The 23,589-nt window shown below is 32.8% G+C and overlaps 2 protein-coding genes and 1 pseudogene across 3 annotated transcripts; 1 reads left to right on the forward strand and 2 right to left on the reverse strand.

Annotated features, from left to right (window-relative positions):
- Positions 1–1,137: 1,137 nt before the first annotated feature.
- On the reverse strand, positions 1,138–4,040 carry LOC18049490 (annotated as a pseudogene).
- Positions 4,041–11,004: 6,964 nt separating this feature from the next.
- On the forward strand, positions 11,005–14,990 carry LOC18049491 (ankyrin-1). The gene is made up of 4 exons (XM_024189812.1): positions 11,005–11,832; positions 13,017–13,207; positions 13,353–13,929; positions 14,015–14,990. Exons 1-4 carry the CDS (start codon positions 11,242–11,244, stop codon positions 14,807–14,809), a joined length of 2,154 nt encoding a protein of 717 aa, XP_024045580.1. The 5' UTR covers positions 11,005–11,241; the 3' UTR covers positions 14,810–14,990.
- Positions 14,991–15,574: 584 nt separating this feature from the next.
- LOC18049492 (pathogen-related protein) lies at positions 15,575–18,219 on the reverse strand. 2 transcript variants are annotated; one of them, XM_024188716.1, is made up of 5 exons: positions 17,899–18,219; positions 17,639–17,771; positions 17,034–17,332; positions 16,083–16,219; positions 15,579–15,892 (listed from the first exon to the last, which is right to left on the reverse strand). In XM_024188716.1, the coding sequence occupies exons 1-4, from the start codon at positions 18,052–18,054 to the stop codon at positions 16,085–16,087; spliced, it is 723 nt and encodes a 240-aa protein (XP_024044484.1). In that variant the 5' UTR covers positions 18,055–18,219; the 3' UTR covers positions 15,579–15,892; positions 16,083–16,084. The 2 variants fall into 2 exon arrangements, with proteins under 2 accessions (XP_006442473.2, XP_024044484.1); XM_006442410.2 differs by having other exon boundaries at positions 15,575–16,219.
- Positions 18,220–23,589: the final 5,370 nt, after the last annotated feature.

Below are 23,589 nucleotides of genomic sequence, written 5' to 3' on the forward strand. Positions count from 1 at the left end.
GTGTAGAAATCTGATCAGGTGCACACAATCGCAAATGTTATAGTGAGCTAAGCCACATGTCATCTGATCATTGATTGGGCTGTGGGACGTCAGCCAATGATCAAGTAATCCATGACCAATCGCACAAGTCTACACTTGATCAACACTCTATACATAATAATAATAATAACAATAATGATGATGATGAACGGCGTACAAGGATTGCTGAAAATGATGGTTTGCTCAGCCTTACCTGGTGCTGCCGAATAAGGACACAAGTATGATTTCACATGAATAAATTCTTATGCCGCCCGTAAAGTCTGCATTGAGCCACTGACAAAGAATTTGCTAGTTTTATTTTGACATTATACTGAAAGTTTATCTATAGGTTTATTGGACGTTTTCGGATTTTCCACAAAATATGACATAGGAGATTTTTCTGAAAATGAAGACGTCACCTTCTTTATTAAGTACTGAACACTATGTAACACAGATTAGAGATGAGTGTTGAGATGTCATCTGTACTAAAATAACATTATCTCAACTGAAAGGAACCTAATGATTTTAAAAATAAAATAAATTGAAAGTGTAAGATGGACAAAGCACAAAAAAGTAACAAACGAAATAAATAAAATGTAATTATGGGAAGTATGCAGAATCTTAAAATTCAAAAAGAAAAAAAAAGGAGAGTTTTTTTTTACCAAATGGTTGTGGCTCAGTTGGCAGCGTAGACTGAGTTTGTGGAAGGAGTTCTCAGCTTCGATCCCCACTGAACACACTATTTGGGAGGGGTAAAGAGTCTTAACTGTAACTACACCCCGAATCCGGATTAATCGAGGCACAATGCGGGCGCAAGAAACCGGATGGGTTACAACCAAAAAAAAAAGGAAAGTTTTTCCCGCAAGCAATGAGATCTTAGAAACGACATCGCATTACAGTTTCAGTTTTTTCCAGTTTCAGAATAGGTTTCTGAAATTTCACAGAAAGGGAATTTTGTGTCACATTACACAGTACCTCTAGCGCTTGAACTACTTGATGCGCGCATTCAAGCATAAACAGGGCTAGAGCTATCTACGGAAACAATAAGGCTTGGTTACAGAGCAGTATCAAGAAAATTATAGTGCCGATGAAATATATAGCAGTCTCTTTAGCTTATAATATGTAATAACGCAGCTTGTTATCAGCTCCAAATATCTCGTTTGGGACCCATGCATACAGACTTGTAATCATCATGTTATGTTCACCATTTTCAGTCCTCCTTACCCCTGGCAACATAAGCAAGCAGTCGATTCAAATGCTGGCCAAAAATCTTTGTCGAGAACAACTCCATAACATGTTGTTGGGTCTTTTCACCCATATTTTTAGTCATCTGGGGCTCCTGAATTAATTTAGCCATAGACAGAGAGAATTCCTGGGGGGTAGGGTTGCAAAGAAATCCTACCACCTCATTCTTAATTGTCTCCACAGGGCCCCCACTATCGCATGCAATAACAGGTTTATAAGCTGCCATTGCTTCCAATGGAACGATGTCGAAGTGTTCATCCTACATTAATTGTACAACCAATTCAAGTTATAGTTCATTATTTTCTCTTTTAGGATTAACTCCAATGATAATACTAGAAGCAACCACATCTTTGGTCTATAAAGGACACACAGGCATTCAGAAAGAAGAGCATTTTTTTCAGCTATTGACCAAGATGTTATGAAGTTGACCCGATCAGACACTCAATTTCTTTCTGCCAGGCTTTTAAGCTCCTCCAAATACTCAACATTCTCCCTCAGGAGTTTATCACACCCACCTGCAACCAGAGAGATGTACATTTTCCTTCAGTAAATCCAAAAGCAAGTAGGCTTTTTTGATTGCATATTAGTAATAACGCTTTGATGTTTGTGCAGGCATAGTATATAAAACTCAATTTTGCTTTCCCCGCTGCAGATAGTATAAGTTCCTCTGATTGTGAGTTAAAGACCAGTTTTTTGAGTTTCATCAAGGAACTTTCTTTGATTCTCTTATCATCAGCTATATATTTACTAAGTTCACCTGTATGTGCAATAATTAGTTTAGTTATAGATTATTGACTATGCATTCTACCAATTTTTTGGCTATGAAAAACAGAGTGAGTTAGTCTGCATCCAACAAAACTTTACACTAATCTCTAACCAATTTGGTCAACTAAACTGCCTCTCACTCTCTACAGATAACATCATTAAGCCAACCTCTTGATTTATTTTGGGTACATTGTAGCATATGATTTTATGGATCCAGTTTAATGAAGCGAATGGTAACCATAAAAAAATCTGTTAACCCAACTGACAGTCAAAGTTAATGATAAACTATCTTCAGGAACGTATGCTAAACGAAAACTAGATTTCCATACGATGTCATCTAAATGACAGATCAAATGCATTATGATGGATCACATATAGACCACTAGGAACTTCATTGCCAGCAAACCATCTGCACATACTTCTGATAAGTAAGCAATATAACTAACTGGATGAAGGTACTTTTCTTTTTGCAACAGATATACAAAATCAATGAACAAACTCAACTCATAGACAAGACCCCAGTGTGTTGACATGCCTAAGAGTCAGTAAAAGATATCTGTCAAATCAGAAATAGGCGGAGGCTTGCCTGCAATGGTCAAGGTTACATCAGCTGTATCACGATTCTTAATTACATCTTCTTCAAGGTTCCGAAGCTTGGCAAATGCTGAAAGTGCTAGATCAACATTCTTCTTTCTTTCGAAGCGGTTGATGGAGAGAAAATTCAACCTACATCAAAGCAGATATTTAAAAGTTAAGGCTTTAAGCTTTGACTAGTGGAGGAAACATAATCACAGAAATGTTTACAAAGTATTCTAGGTTGAATAAAAAGAAGTACTAGAAGATTGTCACGTCTATAACTTACAAGAATGGGGTTTATCAAACTGATACACATTGATTGTGGATAAAGAAAAACTGGACGAATTCCTTGAGCGTGAAGTTTCTTGAATGTATTAGCAAAGGTATTAACTGTAAATTTACTATTAACAAGTATCACATCTGCCATTCCTGCAATCCAAAGTGCAACCAGTATTGATATAGCAATTTGGCATTGCAAAAAATTAATTACAAAATAAGGATGACAATTTATTTTGCATAAGCAGAAAATAACCAAAATCAAACCGGTTAATTCTTCGACAAAGTCTATAGGCTTCCTATATAACCTCCTAAGAAAAGTTGTGTTGAGCCAATAACTCAATATTTCTCAGAAAATATTGGGTTTACAGTGTAGCTGCTCTAAACAGACTCTGAATCTATTAGAAATATTAGTCAAAAACAACTTTTTAAAAATCCAAATCAACCAAATTAGTAATAGCAAACATAAAAATTAAAACAACGTTGAATAGTGGTTGTGAATTGGTTTAACAAACAGTGTTATAGACAGTCCCATAAACAATATTAATGAAACAGTATAGGTAATTAAATCTTAACCATATAATATTATAAATGCATTTATGACATAATATTATTTAAGGACCTATACAATTAGAATCGATAGTGCTAAAAAGTCAATTTCGAAGATCAACACAATCATAACAATAATGACTTTTGATTGGAATTACTGATGTTGAATTTGGATTAAAGGAGTGGGACTATTGGCATCCCTCTAAATATCTTTTAATACCTCTTTAATTATTTTACAATTTTAACTTTTATTAAAATTACATAATAGGACAATTTTTAATTAAACCTCCACTTTTAAGCCAAAATATTTTCCTAAGAGTTTTAAATTCTTTATGTGACATCTAGTATAAAATCTCTTTTCTTTCTCAAACGCTAATTTAAAATTTTCAAATTTAGGAGACAACCACCATGCAAACGGATGAAACGAATGAATGAATAAAAGATCAAACTTTCATCACAATCAAACCCGGATAGCTTCAGAGACGAAACTTTCTAACCCCATGAGGGAAATTAAGTTTCATAAGCTTGTGCTCAACATATCCACCGGTAAACCAAATAACATTTGGCCTTAGAACTGCATGCATAATAGCCAAGTGTTTGCTAAGCGTCATCGTCAATTAGAATGAATTGTCATGCATTGGAGCAAAGTATTTTCCATGTAGTTTTTCAATGATTTGCCACGTCAAAGTAGAAGCTTCGTGTAGCAATAAATTCTTTTCCTTCTCTATCCCTCTCTCTCTCTCTCTCTCTTTCATTTAATGAATGATTAGTTGTCTCAAAATCCACAATTAAGAGATCAACAAAATTACGAGCTAAACAAGAATGTAATAATTAATTTTTTTAAAAAATAAAAAAGCCTAGAGAACCAGTTGTTCTGGACCGTGTCACCAAGGAAGATGCAGTGAAGTGGTTCCAGGTCAAATACAAAGGTGGGATGCCAATAGTCCCACTCTAAAGCTCAACATGAAAATACAAAACACAGAGATATCAAGTTGCTTTTTTATTAGCTTTTAAATTTTGAAGGGTTATATCAGATCATTGAAGATTCAAAGTGACAGGAATCCTGGGGACATGCTTAAAAAGAAAGTGCCATAAACTAAATTCAACATGTGCTTGGATTTATCTAATCACCAACTTTAAACTCAATACATAGCGTAACAATAATGACTTGAAAATTTGTCAAAATAAATCCAAGAGATAAGATTTGCATTGAAGTCTAACAAAGGAGTGGGAGGCTACTGATTAAGAAAACAAACAACAAATATAGAAACAGAGCAATTTTCATGATGGACGATTTTATTTCTCATTGCAATATCCCGAAGTCTTATCCAGGCAAGCTTTTGATTTCCTTGTTTCCTTGTTGAGTGAATTTCATGTTATAGATTCGGTATTGATTCATGCACTAGTATTTTAAGAACCGATTCTAAAAATTATTTAGTTTTTTCATTCTCTTAGGCCTATTATTGTTATTCCATGTGCACATAATACGGATGGTGAGGCTAGTAGTTTTAAGAGTACCTTGAATAAATACCTGTAATTTAGCCGGTAAGACAGCCATGGACATCTTAGAACATCAAAATGCTTTTGCAAAGGAAACCTCAATCTGTAGAACTGAAGTTTATGCTGCCCAAGTCTGGCGCTCGTAATTGGTTCCCCCTTCCTACTGTGAACATTGCAGAATCCTCAAGAAATAATTTGTCTTTGTCTCGAAAGTTGCATTTATCACTTTACCACTCATCAAAGTGCATAACAAATGAAAGTCACAGTGCAATATTAGCTGTTGCTGTAATTTCTTTATGGGGTTCGGTGTTTCTTACTCAAGTCGCTAGATATACTTCATTACAGAGGCCGCTAGATTTCAGAAGTTTCGGGCTCCATTTTGCAACACTACCGACTCTCTCATAACAAGTCACGTTGGAGTGCCAGCTGGAGCTTACTTGGCAGCAAAGTCAGCTGTCATCACGTGGAGAGTAAATGCAGCCTGAACTTTAGAACCTGAGTAAATTTACTGACTCTATAAATACAGAGATCTGCTAAAGTAGTAATTGCTCTAAAAAATTGGACAAAATAGTTTTTGGATAAGGATACGCCAGATTATAGATTGGTCTACTTTGTACTGGGTACTTCATATGCTGCCCATTTACTATGAGTGCGTTCCCTCTTTTGAGAAACATTAACAAGTCGAATTTAATCAATTAAAATGTGACTGCGTCTTCAATTATAAGCCAAAGTTAAACAGTGGTAATTGTTAAGCCTGATTTTTAGAATCTATCATAATTTAGGAAGTATCACGAGGCAATACGTAATATCCTATCACAAGCGAGTGATGACATTGTCAAATAGAAGCTTGGGCACCTATACAGGGCTTGCTATCAGTTACAATTTGCAAGTCTACTGATATTAAGTCACACCGGTTGGTACAATGTTATTTGTATAAAACTGTTCTTGACTGGATCATCATTATTTATTATTTCCATATAAATTAATCATAGTAAAAACTCCGTAGACCGCCGTCAGAACTCCACCGGACCGTGTATATATGTGTGTGTGTGTGTGTGTGTGTGTGTGTGTGTGTTGGGATTATATGCTCTTTTAAAGTATATTAATTTATTTTCTGATTAATAAAATATTTGAGACATTTTCAATTACATAAATATATATTGAAAAATGTATGTTTAATCATATTATATGTATTTATATGATCATCAAATGGATTCACAGAAGACATAAATACAAGTTATCTTATGATTAAATAAATTTAGTTCGCAGTTGATACATAGAGTTGGGCGCTCTATTTATGTTTAGACTGTAGTAAATTCATTGAATAATTTGTCTTAATCATATATGAATTTACTGATGTAGTTTGACTACATTGAGTTGGATCACATATGAGATTTAATTAACCTGAAAACGACTGTCAGACTTATTAAATCTCATAGGCATTGATTTTACTATAATCTTAATCTTGAGTTATTTATGATTTCATGATTGTAATTGTTATTCCATTTGAGTTATCAATTGGCACGACACATACTTGTGGTCAAAATTACCCGGTATCTTAATGGGAGCAATTATGAGTATTGGAGTTATAGATTAACAATATAGAATTTGTACAACACATCTTTTGATAGGTTTTCGGTACTTGATCATAGAATTATCTGGCCAGAGTGTGTCAACATATTTAGTATGTTGAAAATGATCATTAGAGAAAACCAGTAAGTATCAAGAAATAAGATGTAATTAAGTCGATTGGACAGTTGAGATGTCGATTTAATTAACGATGTGGTACAAATGATTATGCAGTAAAGAAATCGATGTGACTTGGGACGAATTATTATTCGAGCATACAATTATGGAGGTCAGTTCCAATCTTTTAGTGGAGTAGATTTAGAATTAAATAATTGGGCTAGTTTAATTACATGCTTAATTATTATAGCCACTATTGTATGTTCTCAAATGATCCCCAGGTTAGCTCATTTAATTGACTGCACCACTACTAGATTAATAAGCAAGATAACTAGCTATTTGAGTCAAAAGCCTAAATATATTATTTAGTGGGAGGCTCCATTAATATGCTTGAGTGTGAGGGGCCTTGTGTTATTTTACAAGGTGGGCCCCTATAACACAAGAACAAGTATCGTGACTTTTGTTTTAATTATTTTTCAATTTAAATTAAAAGGGATTTAATAGAATTAAAAAATAAATAAATATGGAGCCTAGGGTTTCCACTAAATAAAAATATAAAAGGGCTTATTTTCTCCCAAAATAAAGGGGCAGCCACTTTATATAGATCAGAGAAAAAAACTTTTCTCTCTATTGTTGAGAGAAAAATTTTCTCGTGCTAGTTCTTTGGTAGTGATAAAGGCGCCCACACGTCAAGTGCAGATCAAACCTGAGTCATAGCTTGGAAGATCATTAGTGATAGATCATGATCTAACAGATGTGGTGGTAACGGATCGTGATCTGGGAGCGTAAATCACTTCAGCGGAAAAAGCCAAATCGGATTTTCAATGTACGATTTCTAAATTACAAATTTTTATATATTGTATGGGATCGGTCCTAAAAGTTTTTATAAAAATTTAAAAAACTGATTTTTTTTAACAATATATATATATATATATATATATATATAGAGAGAGAGAGAGAGAGAGAGAGAGAGAGAATTCTAATAAATCATGAATTGTTTTAGGACTTTTTCACATTAAAAAGGTTTGGTGTTAATATCAAATTATATTTCATTACGAATAAAATAGTTCAGTATTTAAGGCAAAGAATAAATTTCTCCAAAGAAAAAATTATAATTTCTTTTCCTATCGAATTTTATTTCAAACCAAACAATGAAATTTAATTTTATTATTCTCCTCTACTCTTTTCTTCTCCCTTCCCCTCCATTCCACTATTTTCTTCTCCTCCATTTTCTTCAAACCAAACATGGCCTAAGTGCCATTTGGTAGCAAATACTAGTTTATTATCACAATACAAGGTAAACTAAAAGTATTCATATTGTTTCCTTTATGTGAAATAACCTTACAGCCCTATTTGACATTAAGTTATTGTAGCTTTTAAGTGACGGTAATTGTAAAAAAAAGTTATAATTAGAAATAAAAGTTAAAAACATGTAGTAATATAATTTTTAAATAATAACTTTGACAAAATTAGTAAAAAAATAGTAGATTTTTCATCATCTAAGTGTAAAGTCAAATCAATTTGGCTTTCAAGTTACGGCAAGTCAACAACTAGTATTTACTAAATCCCTAGTGCTGTGCAACTGTCCATTCTCAATCCCAAAGAGGGCCAATACCTATCACAATGGTACACTGTCGAAAGGGCAATTCCAATCTCATTGCAATTTAACTTTTAAGAATCATTCATTTGTTTTTCTTCAATTCTAAATAAGGGCTAGTTTGGTAATATTATAGTTTTTAAAATAATTGTTGTTAACTATGCTGTAAAAATAATCATTTGTAAAGAGAATCAATTAAAATTTTGTAAAATTTATTTTTAAAAGTGTTGTGAATTTTAAAAAAGTCGTATGTATTTAATAAATTTTACTGTTAAATTGTTGTAATAATATAAATGACTGAATTGAATATAATGTTGAATAAAATTTATTCATATATTTATAAAAATATTTGTAAAAAAAAATTAGTATATATAATTAATAATTTAGAACTAAAATAAATATTTTATATTATTAATTTTTTTTATTTTGTTATCTCAATACAATTAGTAATAATAATAATATTATTATTTTTAAAGTTAATGATTCTATTTTCTATTTAATAAGGATAATTTTAGATTTTTATAATGTACATTAGGATATATGTGAAATTTGATTAAGTAAAAAATTGATTCTCAAAATTAGACCTTAAAAAGCTACTCTTTCTTTTTTAAAAAAAATCTATTATAAGATGAAGTGATTTTGTCAAAATTAATTTTTAAAAAATTTATCAAATATCGAAATTAACTTTTAATTAAATTACTTATGAACCATGCAAAAGCAATCACAAACGAATTCAAAGTTCGGTATTCTTGTATGGGCTAAAATAAATATGGCATACACGTGTAAAGAAAGGGGTACAAAGAGCTGTAGGTGTCGTTAATATATCAAAGTTGATAAAGATACAAAGAAACTGGAAATGTTGAGTTTCAAAGTTCAAAATCTATGTAAAGGGGTGAATAGCAAAAGACATTGAAGAAGCAGAGCAATAGAAAAGACTAAACAAGGAAAAGAATAAGCAAGCAATGAAGAAGAGAAGAACGAAGTTGATAAAGATACAAAGAAACAGGAAATGTTGAGTTTGGCTCTTGTTGGTGAAGGTTGCCATGGCATATTGGCATTGGCCCTAGAATCGAATTTCCTGATCTGTGGTTAACATTTAATGATTCTGAGAAAATTCTTTTCCTCGCTATTATAATATATATATATATATATATATATATATATATATATATATATATATTTATTATTTTTTCTGAAATAAATATGATAGTTGGGATAAAAATGTTGTGCAACTGTGGTACCGTGCCACAGTTGCACCCAACCGTTAGATTTCCACTTATTTAAGTAGATCGAATTTCTGAATTTTTGTGAATTTTTGTTGTTTTGGGTAATGATCCATCTCCAATTCCTGAAGATGGGCCTTCACTCAAAAATAGTTGGTGGGCAGTGGGCTATTGCTCAAATTTGATTTGATTTTAACAGTCAAATTTTAATATCGTAGTTAAGATGGAATTTAAGGTCAAATATCAGTGCTGTTTTTGAAATTATGTCTGTTTATTTTATTAATACCTGTATATTAAATTGTACATATTCTATTAATTAATTATTAATACAATGTACGCTTTATCTTTACATCCTTTGCACTAAGGATGTTTGTTGGGTGAAAAGCAGAAGGAAAGTGGAGGGGCCATGCATGAAAGGGGCAAAAAAAAGTGGGAAGAAGGAAAGCGGGGGCGGCTGGGAGCATTACAAAAGAGGACCTGTCTAAGAAAGAGGGGGAGAGGAACGAGGAGGCAGAGTGACACATGGCTCTCCTCTCACATCTTTTTCCAAGTTCATAAATGGCTTCTGTCAAAGACTAAAAGGCACATGGATCAAACCCATTAATTGGTACCTGCTCTTCTTTTTTCAGCCTTTGATAACGAGGAGGCAGAGTGACACATGGCTCTCCTCTCACATCTTTTTCCAAGTTCATAAATGGCTTCTGTCAAAGACTAAAAGGCACATGGGTCAAACCCATTAATTGGTACCTGCTCTTCTTTTTTCAGCCTTTGATCTCCCAAACACTTTGCTTTTGTTGTTTAAACTGAAAATATATATTTTATAACTTCTGGAAATGTATAAATTGATTTTGAGTGTCAGGCGGTTAATAACGAAAAAATTTTCAGTGGCTCTTACCATTTAGAGATGAACTACACTTTCATTACGCTATAATATCCTCATATTAATAAGATTAATTTGGTCTCAACATTATAGTTATGGAGGGATTTTTGTTTGAGTTACATTCCATAACGTTAATTTTAGCTTAATGTAACAATCACTATTATAGTGCCGCATGTACAAATTTTTGTTTTTATTCTTTGAAATTAATTTAAATTTTCAAAAGCTAATTATATTACTTTTTTCAAAATGGATTTTCGTTGATTTGCATAAAAATGGATCGATTTTGAATGTATATGACAAATTGAATGGGATAGGATTATATGCGAACACCCTATACATGATTGTATATGATATTGACTTATTGAGCATAACTTATTCGATTTTTATTTTTAATTTTTCAAAAGAAAGCACATATTATTGGTTTCACCGAAATTTATGCCTTAGATTTGGTGATGGCGGAAACCCAAGTAGTAGCACTTATTCCCATAATAATAAAGTGAAATATGTCATTTTTTTTCGAACTTAATCGCATTCGAAAAATCTTCGATAGCACGTGGATCGGTTAATTCAATAAGAAATGGAGCTGATTGTTAAAGAAAGAACGGGAGAGTAAAAAAAAAAGAGAGTAAAAAAGTTAGGCGTAAGACATTGCGCTTTGTCCTCGCCATGACTTAGTCAGGAAGTTTCCAAAAGTAAGGTTTGTTTCTCATTTGAAAAAAATCAATCTCCAAGAATCAAAAGCAGCCATGCTGATGAGGAAATTTTGTTCCCTTTGTCGTACTATACAGAGGAATGATCGTTGAACTTATGTTGGAGCTTTCCTCTCTGTTTCTTTAAGCTGATCATCTTCTGTAAGTTGTTGAAACTTTCCTCTCTGCAGTGTACAATTGGAGTTCCAACTTTCTTTGTGTTAATTAATTTCGGAGATGGAGGCTGCCGCTCAACTGAGGGATACCAATGCTTTGTATTCTCTAGTTCGACAAGATCCGTATATTTTGGACAAATTCGATAGGATACCTTTTATTGAAACTCCCTTACATGATGCTGCAAGGAGTGGAAATGTTGAATTGACAACGGAGATTATTAGGCTAAAGCCTTCATTTGCCAAGAAACCCAACCAAGATGGCTTCTCTCCCATGCACTTGGCTTTGCAAAATGGTCAAACTCAAACAGTGCTTCAGCTGATAGATACTGATCCGGAACTCGTTCGTGTTAAAGGAAGAGAAGGCATCACTCCTCTGCATCATGCGTCTGAAGATGGAGACCTGTATCTCTTGGAGAAGTTTTTGTCTGTTTGTCCGAAATCTCTTGAAGATGTGACAAATAAAGGCGATACTGCTCTTCATATTGCTTTGAAAAACGATAAGGTTGAAGCTTTTCAAGTCCTAACAAGATGCCCTCCGTCGGTCATTGGCCTTAAAGAAGCTGATCAATGCTACAACAAAAGAATCCTCAACTCGAAAAATAGGGATGGCAGCACTCTGCTACACATTGCAACATCAAAAAATCAAGTCCAGGCAAGCTTGAATTAATATGCTAAAAAATTCGGTTGAGTGATTACATTATTGATATTGCCACCTGTTTTTTGTTTTAAAGTTTTAGAGTTTGTATATTACATAGTGTCGCGCCTCCTATTTTTGTGAGCTGTAGAGCTCTCACTCACACCTAATTTACTTTGGACAATTTTCTAAGTATTTAGCGAGTAGATGATTCCTAATTAATTAGATCAGGAGTAAGTTTTTCTAAAGATAATCATGCACATATATTATGTTTTCCCTTTTAAGCATGGTTTCTCCTCATTAGATTAGGATACCTTATAGTAGCAATATTACTTAAACTTGTATATAAAGACCTCTTTGTAAGCATATAATACAGCACGATCTAAGATGTAATTAATTAGCTCCCTGAGTTCCCCTATTCTCTTTTTCTTTGGCGTGATGCTACATTAAGAGTGTGACAATAGGAAAAAGGACAAAAAAATTATGTGGTTTAGTGAAATAGTTATGAAACCTAATTATTTTTAAAAATAATCATATGGACACCTTTTAGAATATACAAACTCAATTTTTTTGACAAACTTTAAGGCCCTATGTGACTATTTCTAAATGTGAAAATGATTTACATGTCCCCAAAAGGGGTAATATTGGATCATTTCTGAAAATAATCAATCTCTATATGATCAATTTACTGAATTCATGAGTATTGATGTCCTTTTCCTACTACATATTATAGCTTGGACACAAACCCACAAGCAAATAAGGAACTCATTTTTTCATATTAAACATTTCTCATTACGTTATTCTAGTTTCGTACTATGTTGTTACATTCCTTCATCATCTAGACCTAATATCAAAGGCTCACAATCAACTACTTTACATTACATAATATTGTAAAAGATATCACATGATATTTGTCTTATTACAGTATTACACATAACATTGCAACCTTAATTATTATAATCAACCGAGAGTGTTCTTGCTCTGCAAGTTATACACTAGATGAAATCATAACCCTTGATTTTGACACGAAGATTCAATCATTACTTGATAACTTGTAGAATTCAAATCAAATGCTTCTCTTTTAACTTCAATCATTACTGGATAACTGAAGCATTTCATCAAACAACTTATTCAAAAGATCAAACACCTACTCTTTTAACTTCAAAACTACCTGACGAATTTGTATACATATGTCCCAGCAGATTGTAAGGTGTTTGCTGAACTACAAAGTTGAAATAAATTCTTTGAACTCTGATGGCTTGACACCTTTAAATATTACATTACTTGATCAAACTCAATCAAGAAACCAGGAGATTGAGGATATGCTACGCAGCGCTGGAGCATTAGAAGCAACTTCACTTCCTATTAGGGCCAACTCCACAAATTTATTGAGGTAAAACAGCTCTTTTGCTAAAGTATGGTTAATATATAGATAATAATTTTAAATAATATATTTCATTGATTTGCATTTTCATGTTATGCACATCGTAATTACTTGCTAAAAATATTGCTTAAATCAATCAATTAATGTCCTTCAGAACGGATCAGAGGTTGAACGAGGCTGCTCAAGCAGGAAATGTTGATGCCTTGTATGAATTAATATGGGAGGACGCATATCTGTTAGATCAGATAGACCAAGTACCATTTGTGGATACTCCTTTACATACAGCAGCATCAATGGGGCATATCAACTTTGCCTTGGAGATTATGAGATTAAAGCCATCATTTGCCAGAAAACAAAACCAATATGGATTTTGCCCTTTGCATCTTGCTTTGCAGGAAACACATACTCAAATGGTGCTTCGGCTCATAGATGTTGATAGAAATCTGGTTCGTGTCCAAGGAAGGGAGGGTGTGACGCCTCTACACTATGTTGCTGAGAAAGGAAATGTCGATCTTCTATGTAAATTTCTAGCAGCTTGCCCAGAGTCTATCCTGCAGGTGACAATTCGAAAAGAAACTGCTCTGCATGTTGCTGCAAAAAATGACAAGTTGGAAGTCCTTGAAGTCATGCTAGGATGGCTTCGATTTGTCAACAAGGATGATATCCTTAACTGGAAGGATGATGAATGCAACACATTGTTGCACATCTCAATCTCCCGAAGTCATATCCAGGCATGAAAATTTTAATTTAATTTTGAGCTAATTGTCCAGTTATTCCCTGAATTTAATTTTTTATTCTTTTGCTTCCATAAGGCAGATCGTGAGGCTAATAGTCAACAGAGCACGTGATCAAATAAATGCCCGAAACTCAAAAGATAAGACAGCCATGGACATGGTAAAATTTCATTTGCAAACGAAACCTGAATTTCAAGAACTGAAGAGCATGGTGCGCAATGCTGGCGGTCGAGAAGGGTCCTCCCTTGCTACTGTGGAGATTGCAGATTACTTAAAACGAGGTTTGACATGGCGTCGAAAGATGCTTTTGTTCTTTTATAGCTCATCACTGTCCATTACGGATGAAAGTCGAAATGCACTGCTTGTGGTTGCTGTACTAATCGCGACAGCCACATTCCAAGCAGCGCTTACCCCTTCTCAGGATTTGTGGGGAAACAGCAGCAGCGACATCGACTCAGCCACAAACGTCACTGCCACCAGCATTAATAACAATCAAACCGACCAGCGCTATCCAGTGTCTTCATCATATGACTTTTATGACCCAATCATCACTGTGATTTCTGGACTTTTCTCATTATCAAATATTATAGCCTTTTCTATAGCCATGCAAGTGATTAATCATCACCTCCCGAATGGCTTCGCGACCACTCTGGTGTATCCTCTAGCCGTCTGTTTTTTCTTGTTAGTGACAGGTACAACCCCGGTATTGCTATTTGCCTCTTTTATATTTCTTTTCATACTTCAGCGTCTGTTATATATACAACTGGACTTCTCCAAGATTCGATTCAGACGCAGCATCTGGATTGCAGAAGTTTTGGGTCCCGTTTTGCAACATTACCGAAGCTTTCGCAACGAGAAAAAAGCAGCTGATCCCTAGCTAATGCCATGGACAAATCAAATATATCTATCCACTGGGTTGTTGATGATTTTCACTGCTGGCCGTATCTAGTTAGTTTGACATTCCCTGTTGAGTTATATATATTGCTGGCTTTGTTTTGTGTGACAAGGTGTGTTTCTCTGTACTGTATTTTAATTATGAGTTATATTCGTTTGCTTTTGGTTCAGTATTAATTATTCTTGCTGTGTCTGAAAATTGTATTGTTTCATCTTCATGACTCTGACTGATGTTAACTTGTATGGTCAAATCAAATCGTTGGGTTTTTTATGCTACTTAAGGGTAGTGGCTACAATCTTGTGTTAGAGATTTTCTGCTAATTAAGTTTTGGACGTCTTGTTTTGTAAATGAAAAACGATAAAGAAACTGAATGCCAACATAGAGCGATGACAGACGTAACCTGAATACCCGACTGGGGTCACTGTATTTGTGTTTATTGAGTATTTCGGTCAGCATTCTGCCAATTTTTTCTATCTAAAAATCATTATCGTTGTTCCTTTTGTGTTGGGATTGCCATTTACCCGCTTGAAATGAAACAAGAGCATGCTAACTCATCTACTCATAAAAAGTTGCACTATAGCTCCATTGCCATGATTAATCACCTGCAATGGTATATGTATGAAATGCTGCAACCCGGAGCAACACGCTCTTCCATTTTCATGGATTGAAAATATAGAACCCACAAAACAGAAAAACTATAATGAAAAACTTAGAATATTACTTATAATTAGACAGATTAAAAGGCATTTTGGAAAAATGATTCATTGAAAATACAAGTAAAAATAGAGGGCGGACAAAGTAGAAATCTATATTTCTACCCTACTTTCCTTATCTTCGAGTTCGAATAGCCAACTGCCAACTAAATAAGATTGTTTGAAAACCACTCAACTAAGCCCTTACGCATCAAGCATCAAGGTGTGTATTGATCGTTATTTTACTGAGAAATAATATTTGATCAAAATATTCTTTTTTATATGTTCTTGATTCTGTCAACATCACTAATGCAACTTCCTTTGCTTCGCTTGAGGAGAGGGCCAGTGCTTAAAAGTTGGCAATGGCATAAGTCTGCTACAAGAAATACTGATTCAAAATTCCAAAACACTCACGGCAATATATAATAATAAGTCTGACTCTAGCAATAGAGTGGAAGCCTACAGATGAAGAAAAACAAACAACAAAAACAGAAACAGAGCAATGAAAACAGACAAGGACTGTGTTTTAATGGGATTAAAAAACAGACACATAGAGCATATACATTTATGTTTTCTTGGAGAAGGGACAGCCTTGAGCTGCTGTTGAATCTTCAATTGATGAACCCTTCAACAGGCCTCCAAAAAGCTCAGCTGGATCATAATAAATCTCAACATCCTCTGCTCTAAGTGATTCATCAACCTATATATCAAGTTTTTCATTCATCAGCACAGAGTTTCAATTGATCTAAAAACTCGAATTTCATTATACTAAGCTCTTGATGAAACTCAGATTTGCAATTTAAAACATAATATAACAATTTGACAGTAAAAGTACGAATGAAAAAGAGATACATTTATTCACTTGGTTCGACTTTCAATGTCACATGTTATGGGCAAAAGTTGAAGTTGGGCCAATCAATCTGAATGGATCACATAGAAAAGATAGTATTAAAGAAGCTCTTGCAGATGATCTGCAGCTCACCTAGCCCGAGCTTCAAGAGCTCAAGTCATCAAATCTTATATTTATTGTATAGAGAAAAAGGTTGGCCAATCCAGGTCATCAGGACGAATCCCCATTTCGTGTTTAGTTCCTATCTTTTCATAATTCAAATTTCTTGATAGCAAGATAAATAAAACTACTAAAAGTAACTCGACTAAATTTTTAAAGGCTTAATATTTATATCATGAGAACATAATCAAAGCTCTTTGTTGTTTCAATATACTAATCATTTCTGGCTCCCTCATGTTTCAAAACTCATTAAAACCCCTTGCTATTAGAAAGATTTTGTTGACTTTCAATTTTTTGCTTTTTGTATCTTTTACTGCTCTAACAAAAGAGACATTATGATAAATTTTAGAACATGAAAAGAGAAAATGATTAATTTTAACAGACAACAGGGAGATTTTAATAATTTTCCTATAGATTCATCCAATAGAAGCAAAACTATATTTAGGTAAAATCTTCAAATTTCACTATGATTAGGTAATTAGTTATGTTTTATTTTTTAACATACCTTGAGAGTTCCCAATCCACAAAATTCAACTTTCTCTCCAGTAGGAGCATGCCCTTTAAAAGGTCCTTCAAAGAAACCCCAATGCCTGAACTTGAAAGCAATCAACGGCGGTCCCGAATATACACTCAACACTTCCCATGCAAACCCTCTGGGAAAAGCTGATCTGAATCCTTCGTGCGATGACTCAAAGCTCTCTTCTTCAGCCTTGTAAAATTTAAATTCTTCTGGCAATGAATTTTTCAACAAAGCATTGTAACTTCCAGCTTTAAGCGTCTCCTCCGCTGATAATCCTTCTCTTCCTGTTGCATAGACAGCGTGTTTCCATGGTTAGCATAACAGACAGGAGCGGACCTATGTTGTGGCCTAGGAGACCCTGACCCTAAAAATGAGACTCAAGTTATGATTTATCCTTTTTTTTTTTTTTGGGAAAATTGTATAATTTCACCTACATAATAAGTTTGCAATTTCTTCATTCTAACTCTAGTTAAATCAATAAAATTGCTGACTAATCTCATACAAAAATTTTAATTTCGCTCACATCAAGATTCGGGAGAGATTGGATTTGTAATTATTGTGTATATGTATATGTATATACGTATATGTACCATTGACGATGAGCTTAAATTTGTCAGGGTTGATGCTCTTGAAGTCTTGTAAGCGAGTCTTGTGTGTGAGCTCCATCTCCCATGATTTAATAGCATTTTGCACTGTTCCTTCTAAGGATCCTTTTGGCCACTCCTGCACAATTGAAAAAAATAAATAATATTAATACCGAGAAAATTTTTTTTTAAAAAAAAGAGAGATTGAAAAATAAAATACAAGAGGAGATGCTAGCTCATGATCTGATTTGCTTGCATTCAAGCACCTTAGTCCTGCCTTCTTCAAAGAGTTGATTGACAGTATCATAAGTGGGAGGCCTGCCATGTCTCCATTGGATTTTCTCGGCTTCGTCGTGCAAGAAGGATCTGTACTTATCTCTTGCTGCTGCCGTTGAAGCTTCAGCTGCTTCAGCAGTTGACATGATTAACAGCTTTTTTTATTTTTTTTTCACAGAAGTTAATCAAAAGCTTCCTATTATTATGTGTGAAGAGCAATGAGCATAAGGTGGCGAACAGGTTATAGTGGGGATATTAATTGCAAAATTGATTAATGATAGATTATAGCTGGAAAGTTCTGTAGACTTTGACCCAATATAGTATTTCTCATTAATTATCTTAGATTTTTTTATGTGACAACTACAAAACTATTCTGTCGTGCATTCATGGTAAGTCTGCCAGTTGATACAATAATAAGTTTTTTTATTTTTATTGTTTTCTTTTTTCAAAATATCAAACTAAATTTTTTTAATTAATATTAAACTCGATTTCTTACGTGTTTGTGTGTAAACTCAATTTCAATTATTAAAATTAAAATATTTAGTAAAAATAAAAAGGAAGAATGACACTCAATTTCTCTCTCCCACCGTTATTTTTGGGTTATACCAATTACCTTTGAAATTATTAATTTTTAACAAATTCTCTTTCCTATCGTTGCAGGAATTGCATCGCTGAGTTGATTGTCGTAAAAATTAGCTGTGTCAAGCTGGAGAGGTTCCCAATTTGGATTGGGATGGCGCCCTCGAGCTGATTGGAGTTGAGACGGAGTTGTTCAAGGCTGAGCAAGCTGCAAAGCTCTCTTGGGATTTCACCAGTTAAGGAATTTTCACTCAAGTCGAGGTAGTTCAATTGGTTGAGAGAGGCAATCTCTTTTGGGATCTAGCCGGCGGGGTTGGTTCCTGATCGAACCAGCTTGTTTAAGAACAATAATGAGGTGAAATTAGTGGGGACATGTCCTAGCAAATCAACATACCTCAAGTCCAAACCCACTACTTGATTGTTTAAGTCGCAGGACACACCGAACCACTTACATGGAGTCTCATCACTAGGACTCCAATTACTTAACCCATCATCTGATCCTTTCCAGTTTCTCTTCCATGAAAGAAGAGCTTCACCTTGTCGGTTAACGGCGTAAGGTGTATTGAGGGAAGAGGATTATAATTGCAAACGACGAAAGAAAGGATTAGAGAATAGAGGGTCCATGGATAATATACAGGCATTACAGCTATTATGCTGCTGCTACAAACTCCAATGAGAGAAACAACAAAACACCAACATAATGGGAGGGTTCCAGTCTAGGGAGGAGGTACAATAACAATTGAAGGAATATAAACCAAATCATGTCTTGAGGGCTATGTCTTTCTTTTTCTTTTTAATTGTATATAAAATTAACTAATTTGAAAGGAATTTAGATCTATTGTAAATAGATATAGGTAATTAAAAACTTAGAATTAACAACTTAATTAATTTTTAGAAATATTTTACTGTTCACTGTTTATCAACATAAAAAAATATTAATTTTTCAAAAACACAATAAATTACAAAAAATAAATGACACGGAGATTTTTACGTGGTTCGGATTAATTAATCCTACATCTACGAGGCAATGCCCAGATGAAAAACAATTCACTAAGTTGAGATGTTACAACCTAAACTTAAAACTCTCACTTACAGTTTATCACCATACAGTCCTATCTCTCTTGATCCACGATCCTCAAGACACTTCTCAAAGTGATCAATAGCAATTCTTCAATGTCTAGTGATCCAAGATCCACATAAACTCTATAGAGAGACGGAAAGAAGATAAGTAAATAAATCAACACAACATTTATGCGCCAAATCCGAATTCTCTAAAGAGGAGGCTAAATTTTGCTTCTTTGTTTTATGCTCTGTGTTATGTACCTTCAATTATGAAATATCTCTCTTTCAATAGGCAATAGGGTTTCACAAAAATAGCAAGTCTTGAAAGATTTGGATTCTTTCCAAATAAGAGTTTCTTTCCCCTTATAATTCTTATGGATCTGAATAAGAATAAATATGATTTTCTTGGCTTACTTGTCTCCAAAGAAATATCTAGAGCATTTAATAATTTTCGTGTTTGAACCAACTTCTTAATCTAAATAGATCTCATGCGCCAATTATAGAATCTCATCATTAATTGACTTATTAAATTAGACATTTAATTAAATTAGGAAACAAATATTCCTAATAAATTGGAATCTCACTAAATTAGGAAATTAATGAATTAATCTATAACACCCGTTATTAGCTTTCCTCTTTTACCCTTATTAAATTGGTTAGAATAGCTAATATTGAGTGTTTCTGTGTAAGTAAAACTTATCAATTTGTTTTGAATAAGTTGCGTAAGTTATTAGCTTTAATTTTTTAAAAAAGGAATTTTCTTAAAACTCATGTTTTCTTGCTTTCTATGTTTTTTAAAAGTATTTATTAATTACCACAAGTATTTAAGAGGAAGCCATCTTTTTAAGAGGAAATCATCTTTTATTTTCTACACTGTTACAAAATCCTAGGAAAATAAAAAGAAAGAAACATAAGTCTTTGGAAAAGGAAAAGAAAGTTTTATAACTTCTTTGCTTGGTGTTTGCCTTAAGGTACTAAGTATTTCTTTGATTTATGTGATTTATTTTTTTTAATTGATTGCCTTTAATTACTTGTAGTATGATTTGGGTAGTATATGTGTGTTTGTAATGTTGTGATGATATGAACAATCTGCATTCTTTGCTTCAAATTGTTCTCTCTATTTAGAATCACATGAATACATTCAGGGGCGGATCCAAGAATTTATATTATCCCGGGCTAAAAAAAAATTTGTATTTTAAAGTGATCATAAAAATTCATAAGTAGGAAGAAGTGCATCAAATAAGAGGGACATGAAGAACCTTATCCTTATAAATACATGCTCGAATTAAAAATAGTTATAAAAAAGAGTAGAAAACAAAAGACAATTCAAATATAAAAACCTTATTTTTCAATTATGGAATCCGACATTGTAACCTTTAATAAAACATAATTATATAAGGATTAATAAATCAATTAAGAATTTTAAGCTAAAATTAAATCAATACATGTAATTACAATCAATTAAAACTCACAAGTAAAACTTTAATGTTTGAAGTCAAGTACTTAACTACTAGGCTTAAATAAATTAAACTAAAAAATTTATTCATCTTTTAAAATTATGAATATATTGTTAGTCAAAAGTTTCAATAATAAACTAAACTGACCAATAAAAATGTATTTGAGTGCCATTGTTTCTTTGGCAGGCGCTCTGACTCTCTTTGAAGAATCATATGCTGATGATTCTTTTATGAAAAGCTCCTCCAAATGCTCAAATTTTATTTTCTAACTTACTATTAAATGAAATCTCAAAATTCACATAAAAAGTTTATGAAAATGTTGATAATTGCTATTACATGTTGTTTTTGTAAGCACTTTTAATATTAGTGAAAATTTTATGTTAGATTGACATAATTTTTTTCAATTAGAATTTTTTAAAATAAAGTAGCAGCAACATTTCAGCCCCCTAATGTTTTCAATTTATTCAATAAATGTATAATTTAATCATTTTATAAATTAGTAACCAATTTCAAATGGAAATTAATATAATTGGATTAAGGTCATATTTGAAAATAAAATAAAAACTTTACTATATTATACAATTGATGAAAAAATAAGGATAATTGAGTTAGGGACATATATGAAAAAAAAATTATATTATTATATAAAATTGATGAAAATATAAGGGATATAATGATTTTTCCCTAATCAGACCGGGCTACAGCCTAGTGTAGCCCATCTGTAGATCCGCCACCGAATACATTTACAAATCATGAAACTAGACATCCTAAGCTTTCCATTGATAGGTTTTGTGTTGAAATCCTCTGAGTATGCAAATTGTTATGATTTTTCGAAGGTGGGTTATTGGTGCTGGAAAATTTGATTTTCAATAGCGGTTCTCAATTCTGGAAAATTTTCCATAAGGTTACACATCTTTAAACATTATGGAGATTCTTTTATCAACAGATCTATGTCTGGTATGATTGCATATTTAATTTCGTGATTTTATTCATTATGGTTAAATTATAAAAAAATCATAGCATGCGGCTGCTGCAGATCTGGAAACTATTTTCCATAATTATAGAAGCTGAAAACATGTAACAGTGTTAGGATTTTATAACAAAATTTCAATCTTTTCTCTGTCCTTAAAAACTGGAATCGCTATTTTTATGCATGTAGAAAAAAAGATAAGAATTTTTGAAATTCTGTCTTGAAATTTTCTGAACATGTTAGATGTTCTCGGAAATAAAATGGTTTAAAAATATTTTCAGGAGTCCAAAAATTATAAATTTTAATTATATGTTTTCTGAATGTGTCTTCGGTAATTAGAAAAAAGAAACGGATTATTTGGAGTACTAGAGAATATGTTATGAATTTCCTAATTGGTAAAGGTCTGTTGTGGTCAATGCTAGACAATTTTGTTACTTTGGTAAAAGGTCAATATTCTGACTAAAAATTTTACTTGTGCTTATTTTTGTGAAATTTTGTAAGCAATTCTATGCATGTTTAAAGTACCTCTGTAAATTTTCATGTTCTTTCGACTTGTGTATAGGTTATAAAAAAATCAGCATGTGCAGGATACTCATGTTTAAGTCTAGAATATGTATAAGTGTTAAGCGAGTATAAGTGCCTATGATTTAAGGATGATTGAGATTATGTTTAAGGTTAGAGATAATATTGAAAAGAATAATTTTATGATGATTATAGGAAGTGGGTGAGCTTGTTGGTTTGTTATTGAGGTATTGAGTTGATTGCTGCGGATCGAGATAAGTAGATTCATGCATGATGTGCTTTATAATAAATGCAGTTTATATTATAAGAATTATGTTTAAATGGAAATTTTTACAAAACTGATTTCTAAAATATTTAAATGAATTTTGTAAAATAAAAACACTTTTAAATGAATTTATATAAATATATTTTAAAATGATCTTTTCTTAAGAAGTTAGTTTCTTAAACAAAATGTTTTCTTGAAGAATTTTCTAAAAGAATTAAATGATCAAAGAAAGGTTCTTAAATGTTTTAGAAGACTTTAAATGCCATTTATGAAAGGATGTAACGTGGATTGAAAAATATTTTGGCTCATAATCCATAGTAATGTATAAGATGCAAATGTTATGATGTTATGTAATGTTATAGCCAGCTTGCTGGTATGATGTTGATCTTGTGCACAATGATGTTATGAACAATGCGGGGTATAGTACCCTGAACAAAGAACAATGTGGGGTATAGTACCCCGAATGATGAATGATGATGACTACGAGGCATGAACTACCAAATGTTTATGTTTTAATGTTTTTATGAATGTTTTAATGTTTTTAATGATTTTACATAAATCCATCCCTTATCCTAAATGAATATATTATTATAAGATGATATAAAATGTTTAAAGGTATAATGACAAAGGTTTTCAAATATTGTGCATGGATTTGCTTACCGAGTTGATGGCTCACCCCTCGTCTCCAATATTTTGTAGATTGATTAGAGATGTGGCTTGGGTACTTAGATGAAGATTTTTTTTTTTTTTTTTGTGGATCTTTGGAGTTGCTTTAAAGATTAAATTTGGTTAAACTTTTTATTTTTGATTAGAGACTTTTCTTTGG

Source organism: Citrus clementina, unplaced genomic scaffold, assembly GCF_000493195.1.
Source record: "Citrus clementina cultivar Clemenules unplaced genomic scaffold, Citrus_clementina_v1.0 scaffold_3, whole genome shotgun sequence".
Classification (NCBI taxonomy): domain Eukaryota; kingdom Viridiplantae; phylum Streptophyta; class Magnoliopsida; order Sapindales; family Rutaceae; genus Citrus; species Citrus x clementina.